This window comes from Drosophila tropicalis, unplaced genomic scaffold, assembly GCF_018151085.1.
Source record: "Drosophila tropicalis isolate 14030-0801.00 unplaced genomic scaffold, ASM1815108v1 contig_593, whole genome shotgun sequence".
Lineage (NCBI taxonomy): Eukaryota > Metazoa > Arthropoda > Insecta > Diptera > Drosophilidae > Drosophila > Drosophila tropicalis.
The window spans coordinates 21,011,791-21,020,184 of NW_027173070.1; the positions used below are offsets into that span (position 1 = coordinate 21,011,791).

The 8,394-nt window shown below is 40.2% G+C and overlaps 1 protein-coding gene across 1 annotated transcript; it reads left to right on the forward strand.

Moving 5' to 3' along the window:
• Positions 1-507: 507 nt before the first annotated feature.
• Positions 508-5,483, forward strand: Fatp3 (Fatty acid transport protein 3). Its single transcript, XM_068290579.1, is given in 5 exon segments — positions 508-638; positions 3,027-3,307; positions 3,368-3,407; positions 3,409-4,848; positions 5,038-5,483. Coding segments are annotated over 4 exon segments (1,989 nt in total). The 5' UTR covers positions 508-638; positions 3,027-3,107; the 3' UTR covers positions 5,347-5,483.
• The last annotated feature ends 2,911 nt before the right edge of the window (positions 5,484-8,394 follow it).

Genomic DNA, 8,394 nt, shown 5'->3' on the forward strand with positions numbered 1-8,394 from the left:
TTAATTTTGTTCACTAAAACAAATAAAAGGCGAGCCCCACGAACAAATAGATATTCCTTATACTAACTAAAGTTCGATGAGTGATTGGTTGGTCCTCATATATCAAACGACCTCCGGTTAGTACGTCTCCGCTTCTAACGACGAAGATCGTCAGTTCCTTGAGCGTCGTTATAGCCGGATTCTACTGTATATGAGTAAATGAGATCGTTTCTCGATGTGTTTACATGTTCTCTATGTCTTTACACCATCTTCGCTTTACATGGGATCTGTAAATGAATGTTAATTAACATTGAAAGATCTTAACAGTACATAGATAACAATATATCACTCTCTGTTCTCTCTCTCCCTCTCTCTATCTCTATCTCTCTATTTCTATGCCATTATCACCCTCTCTGCAAATCTCTCAGCCTCTTCCTCTCTCTCTCACTCAATTTTGCTTGCTCTCGTGGAGACCGGCATAGAAAGCTCATAAATAGCAGAGAGCCCCCAGTTGGGGGGCTCAGTCTTACGCTCTGATCCGAACGAGTGAGATCGAGTTTCGCTATCGTGCTGTTGCCAGTAATTGTTATTGTGCTTGTGTGTGTCTGTGTGTCATTAGAACCGTTCGCTTTGCTGCATTACGTCGAACTGCGCCAAAAGTATGTCAACACAAGAAAATTACATGTTGTACGGTAACTGCAAAAAATAACATTGAAAACTGGTTAAATGACTTGTTAAAAGTGAATTCGCAATAATCTTGAGCCGAAGAACTTATGCGAATGCCAAAAAAAAAGACCGTGGGCTGGGGTTGTGCTTGGCATACGAAATAAGTCAAGGTCCCAGGTTCACATACAGCAGTTCCACATGGAAAAATTATGTATACATACATATTCATAGCGAGTCCATAGATAATTGTGATGCCTCGTCAAATGGCAATGAACTTTACTCGCGTCACTTGATAGCCATTTTGATGGATGTCTTAACCCTTGGACACGTTTCTATAGAACTACAAGATCCAGGCATATGGAGAGAAATATGTTTTCTGCAGTTCTTGGGAAACTCCCTGCATATCACACATATTGCACCTGTGTCTTTTGTTTGTGGACTTTGCTTTGTTTTGCTTCTGCTTCAAGGTGATTTAGCCGGCAAAACAAAGAGACAAAGCCAAACGAAACGAAACGTCATCATTGCTCATATCAGCTGTAGGATACAGGGCAGGTTCAATGTGTTTTGAAGTGGGTTTGGGTCCAACCACTGCTTATCGGAACGAGAACAAAACACTGATAAGTAATTTAAACAAAGGAAACCACTCTACTCTCGGGAAATGCTTTATGACTGGGCTATAATATATAACACCTGCTAATTAGTCTGGTTTTAATCACTCCTCAAATTACCATGTATAAATAAAACATCCACTTAACCAACTCAAATGTGGCAAGCAAGAGTGAAAGTAAGACAAGCCGATAATAAACATGTATTAAACTTGGGACAATAAACGCTCTGATTAGTCTATCTACTTAGCTCTATGAGTAAACCATTTTTTGTACTAACAAGATCAAAATGAATATACCCTTTTCGCAAGGGTAAAAGAATTAAGCAAAAAAGATGCCAAACCGACTTCGGTAACAATTTAATTAAATTTATAAGGCCAACCCCAAAATGATAAAATGTTCCACATGCAAAAGCAAGTTTTTTCCGTCACGCTTTTTGGTTTGACTAGTAAGACATTTGAAGATTGCCTTTTAGATATTAGTAACATTTTAGAGTGTGCGGAAGGATTAGTGGAAAAGATAAGAAAATCGGATTTCTATAACATTTTGGTTTACATAGAAGTCTAATTTGGTTATAAACAGCCAAGGATTCAGAACTTATAGCAATTGGCCTTAGAAGATCGGGGCTTAGAGAATAGAAATTTCTTAATCCATCCGATCCGAGAGGCATATAAACGATATTCAAAATAGATATGATATTTAGGGATAAATCGTTTTAAGTTTAACAAATTGGCAATAAAATGTTATTAAAATCACAGTAAAAACACTTTTAAAGACAAACTACTACTAGTAAACCTAGGCAAAAGATACTCACTTTTCAAAAAATGGTCATAATTGTCCAACAGAGAAGTTGTTCCCAACATACAATTGAGAGTTTCCCTGTATTACTGTTACTTTTTAGCAGGATTAGTAGCTTTGAAGATTCCTTGATTATCCTTAGAAGTTAGATGTATAGTAAAACCAAAAGTCCGGACTAATATTAACTTGCAACATTAGCCAATCTACATGAGACCCTCTTAAAGGGCAAGCGAACTCTAACTTTTTAATAGCACATCTTAAAACACATAATCTTAAAAATAAAAGAGCAATTCAGCGGAACTAAAGTTGAACTTTATTGTTTTTAATATAATCTAAGCTTGTGGTGCAAGATAATATGTATTTCCCTTTCCTAAAACTATTATCACTAAGGTCAACATTTATTGGATTATGATTAGGCAACTTTTGCATTCTCATTATCAACATAATCAATTTCACTTGTCGACAAGCTTTAGTTATTAAAATGTGATTTAATGGCGGATATAAAGATAATTACCCTAATTATACAAAGAGCATGACAATATTATTTTTCCATAATGTTAAATAACCGAACCATGTTAACGAGTGTTGTTTGGTGTTGATTTTCACACAACCGCAACTATCGCAATGTTTACAAGACTTTAACCCACATTCTACTCCTGTCCCCACACACACACACACACACTATCTCTTCGATGGGTTAAACCATGTTAATTGCTCATAATACTGATAAGAACTTGCGTTCCACACTCACATACACACACTTAAATCTTAGATATCGAACATATGCCGGCCTATCTGGCCTATCTTCAGTCAGTCACTCACTCAGTCAGTGGGTAATGGTCGGTTCCAACAGTTTCGTTTTCACCTTTGCTTTAATTGCCAGTTAAATGAAAAGATTTCTACGCCAAAAACTATGAGCTAACAATGTTCTCTGGATTTTTATTTTATTTTTCTCTTTTTGCTTCGAACCTCGTGAAGTGAACGAAAAACGAGATCAGGTTGATCTGGAGGACCAAGACCTGGAGGAGGAGGGAGGCACTTCCCGCTGGTCAAAAGAAAATGGAGTTACTCCTTGAGTTGAATCTTAAGCAAAAGTTTGCCACTCGGCTGGGCATAGTTCTGGTGGGAACTCTTTTGTTTGCCCTCTTCTGCTATGACAGCGCCATGGCCAGTCTGACTCTGGGAGCCGTGCTGGCTCTACTGATCCGAAGTCCCACCTATGTCTTTGCCTGGGTAATGACTGTGGAGCGGGATCTCATGTAAGTACGCCAGAAATTGTTAAGAGTCTTGTGCTCTAAAGTTATTCTTTCTATCCTTAGAGCCATGCAACGTTTTGTGGCCTTGAATTTGTATCTGATTTTTTATGGATCGACGGGGTAAAACCGTTGCTAGATGTTTCCATGACTTGGCCAAGAAACACCCCAAAAAGCTGTGCTTAGTAATGGATGATCATAAATTGACATACAGCGAGGTTCTTTTGCTGAGCCAAAGGATAGCGGGATACTTTCAGAAACGTGGTCTCCAGCGTGGAGATTGTGTGGCCTTGATGATGGAGACACGCGTGGAGTATCCATGCATATGGCTAGGCCTCTCCCAGTTGGGAGTAATAACGGCTCTAATCAACTCGAACTTGCGGGGTGAATCGCTGTTACATTCCATAAGAGTGGCTAATGCCAAAGCCTTGATAGTGGGCAGTGAATTGGCTAGTATTCTGCAGAATCTAATCACTGCCGAGCAACTGCCACGAGAATTGCCCATATATCAATATACAGATGAGCAACTGCGCTCTACCCCAGGACATGAGCTCCTTGAGAATGCCACTGATTTGAATTTGGAGTTGTCTAGACAAACGCCATTGGAGCTCTCGAAGGTTATCCTGCCGGGAGAGGCTCGTTCCAAGCTGCTTTACGTCTATACCTCGGGCACTACGGGTCTACCCAAGGCAGCTGTGATAACCAATCTGCGCTACCTTTTCATGACCGCCGGAACTTTCTATATGCTGCGTCTGCGTAGCGACGATATCATCTATAATCCTCTGCCTCTCTATCACACTGCTGGAGGCATTGTCGGTGTGGGCAATGCTCTGCTCAATGGCTCCACGGTCGTCTTGCGTAAGAAATTCTCCGCCTCGAATTTCTGGAAGGATTGTCATCGCAATCGTTGCACAGTGGCCCAGTATATTGGTGAGCTGTGTCGCTATCTTCTGGCCACTCCTTACACCAAAGATCAGCAGCAACACAATCTCCGTCTGATGTATGGCAATGGATTGCGTCCTCAGATCTGGACGCAGTTCATCTCGCGCTTTGGCATACCTCAAATAGGTGAGATCTATGGAGCCACCGAGGGAAATTCCAATTTGATTAACATCACAAATCGTGTGGGAGCAATTGGTTTCGTGCCCGTCTTTGGCGGCAAACTGTATCCCGTGCAGATTCTGCGCTGTGATGAGCAAACTGGTGAGGTGCTACGCGACTCTCAAGGACGTTGCATTCGGTGCAAAGTGGGTGAGGCGGGCCTCCTGGTGGGTCAGGTGAACGCCCGCCGTGCGGTAAGCGCATTCCACGGTTATGCCGATAAGGGAGCCTCAGAGCAAAAACTCCTGCGCGATGTCTTTGGCAAGGGCGATGTCTATTTCAACTCTGGCGATATGGTTGTCTGTGATATTTTGGGATACTTCTATTTCAAGGATCGCACCGGCGATACCTTTCGCTGGCGAGGAGAAAATGTGGCCACCCAGGAGGTGGAGGCCATCATTACAAATTGCATCGGCCTCAACGATTGTGTGGTCTACGGAGTGCAGGTAAGTCTAAGACTAAACTAAAACTTCTAGATATATTTGCCTGTTCACCATTGATAACACTTATTGATTTCCAAATAAAATATATAACAAATCGGTAAAAAACACCTCACCATATCTTATCAGATCATAAAGTTCGGTCTCAGACTGACTCAGAATGACTCAAGCTATTTACCTTATCTTGCCCAACAGATTCCCCATGTGGAGGGTAAGGCCGGCATGGCTGCCATTGTGGATCCCCAGCGTAAAGTGGACATGGATTACCTTTCGATTGTGATACGAGGAAGCTTGCCACCATATGCACGCCCACTTTTCATACGCCTACTCGATGAGATTCCCCGCACGGCTACATTTAAGCTCAAGAAACGGGAATTGGCCACGGAGGGCTATAATCTAAGAAAGCTAAAAGAACCCATTTACTATCTAAATCGCGATGGCATCTATAGACAATTGAGCCAAGAGCAATATCAGGCCCTACAGGCGGGCACAGCTGGACTGTGAGGCGTAACAAAGCGAAGGAGACGTAGAGAGAGACTAGTTTTAGTATTTTGTATCACTTGTTCTTCTTTTTAATTTGTACATGTATTTGAACTTTTTGCCGAATGTAATTTTTAGAAACAAACAAACAACACAAACGACTGATAATGTTGATAATACTTGGGGCATTCGTTTGCTACTTGGTTTCTTTTTAGGGCCAACGCGTCGTTTTGGCCATAAAATGGAAAGAAAGCTTAACCGATAATGGCCGCCAATACGTTTTACTGCCTCCCGTTTCCAACATAGAAGAGAAGGTGGAGCACCAGCAGCAACAACAACACTTGCAACAGCAAAAGATATATCGAAAGTGTTAAATCCCCAAGATTAAGTTCTCGCTCATTGGCAGCTGCTGCTGCTGCCACTCCTCTTCGGCTGCTGCAGTTGCTGCTGTTGCAACATTAACGCCATTTCCGCTAGCTAGCGGCAGCTGCGACTTCGTTGCCATCGTCTAAGATAAACGATGTGCAAAATCCATACAAACAACAACTAGCCAAGACAGGGGTCTGAGTGTGGCAACCGCAAGCAGTAATGGCAACAGCAACGCTTCCAATATCGATGGGCGAAAAACTTGTGGCAGGCAATCATAAAAAACGAAGCAATGGCTAACAAAGCTGCGGCATTGGGTTTAAGGAGTTTTCACCCCATTTTTTTTCTTTCTCTTTTTAAGGGGAACGTTAAGAAACCACAGTTGAGACACATGAACGCTAGAAGTTTGCGCTATTCCTCCAAAGAGAGACTCACTTCCTTGTAGAAGAAGACACATTAGCAACTCATAGAATAGAATTTACCAATTAAATGCTATGAACAAATCAATTCATTAAGAAAATAACAAAAAGATAAAACGTTGCCGACAGTTTCTTCGTAGTTTGGGTTTCATAAACTAAATATCAACATTAACATACATTTTTAATTTGAAGAAAGAAGAAGGTACACTGCACCCTTACGGTGAAAAGGTACATTAGAGTCGCCAAAATGTATGTAAGAGGAAGTAAGAAGCTTTTCCGTCTGTCCGTCCGTCGGTGCGTATGCGTTTTACTTTACATCTTTAGAGCTATTGGCATGAAACTTATATTTATATTAGAGCTACTTATAATTCGGGTAAGATAAAGTATGAAAATCATTAGGATCGGACCACTATATCATATAGTTATTGCGGAATAGTAGATGAAGAATATAATAGTTTTTTATATAAAGCATCAGATTCCGAAATTTCAATCAGATCGGATGGATAGGACACACGTTATAGTAGATATAAATCGACTCTTCTCAAGCGCTGCCTACTACGTCATTGGTCGAAATGAACAGAGCAGCAGAACACACACACACACACACGCTTGCCAACCATGGCATGCATTTTATATGCATGGATGGGGAAGGGAAGAAAAAGATATGGAAATGATATTTGGAAGGTTTCGTCCGTGCATATTATGGCCGACTTGGAATCATTTGAGATCAGAAAATTAGTATAGAAGGCCGCTAACCGGAAGAGATTTTTGGTTTTTTTTGGTTCCAATCTAAATGAAATGTGAAAAATCAAACTATACATTGTATTGTCCTTAGATTAAGTGAAATGTCCTTTGATATTTTGAAATTTCACATGAGCAACACGTCGAATGATTTATTAAATACACTTCCAAATAAAAATTTCCCAATAATTTTTTCACATGGCTTTTTCGCAATATTTATGCCTTTCAAGAGGGTAAGTTTGTTTTGTTCTTTTGTTTTAGTGAACTGGTGTATTTCATTCTTAAAAAATATATTTAAATTTTTCTAAAAAGATTGACCTGAATAATTTGCTCATAGTCTAATCAAAATGGCTAAAGAATGGCCTCAATTTCCCATCCTTGACCTTGCCTACTAAAGCGTTCAACAAATATTGCACATGCTAAGAAAACCAAAAAAAAAAACAATGTAATCTATGTATAATGTTGGTCATGTATATCTGGATGAGAGCATAAACCATGAACCAGCAAACCGTATTCATATGACTGCAGAACCGAAATGCACATAAAGTTGCATTGGCAACATCAGTGGCATTCGCACAGCTGTCCCCCAAACTGCCTTCCATTCGTTCCTTTCGTTCCTTTCTTCACTTGCTGGCACTTTTTACTCCTTTTCCATTTTTTTCTTCTTTTTGTCCTTTTTTTTTTTTTCACCATCATAAACAAAATGGCAGTTGCAACTGGGGGTGGGGGCAAAAGTGCAAGAGCCATGCATACGCTTGCATAGCTAATATCAATAAAAGCAGCTACAACAACAACTACCACATCGACTACTACAACAACAACAACTGCCAACTGTAAACTTCGCGAAGAAAGAGAAAAATTAAAAATTTTTCAATAATTTTTCGAAATGTTCGACAACGTCACCAGGGCATCGCCTTTTTCTTTCTGCCTTCCATCCCCTCCCCCTTTCTCACTCTCTCTCTCTCTCTCTCTCTCTCTCGCTTCATCCATTCGCTTACTTTGCTTTTTTATGCCGAAAAAGCAGCGAACAATCCTAGAGCCATGGCAGGGGCGGGCGAGGACATCAACTGCGACGGCGCCACAGCTGCCATTGGAATTTCAAAGCTATTAAAACGCTGCCAGTCGAGCCATGGCCAAACGGGCTCCATGTTTGCCATTTCTTGTGCTCCTGTGCTGAGGGCAAATTTGGGGTATCAAGATGTTTCCATTGAGCTTGCAACGCAAATTGATCCCATGCAGTCAAAAACAACTTAAAATGCCCTTGAGAATTGAAAACTTATAACTTTTATAGGATCGGAAATTAAAAAGTATTTCAAAGTTTTTTTTAAAGCCTTTTAGCAGAATTAAAGTAAACTTTAATAAATTTGTTGATGAAATTGCTTAAACTGACTAAAATAGATTATAATATTTGGTAAACATGTTCGACTTGCTCCAATATATTTGAAAACCTAAGAAATTTTGACAGTGTGGTCTGTATAGTCTTTTATTAACATCCTTTTAAAAGCAAATCATCCTTTTATCGTAAAATTCATACTAACATTTGAGC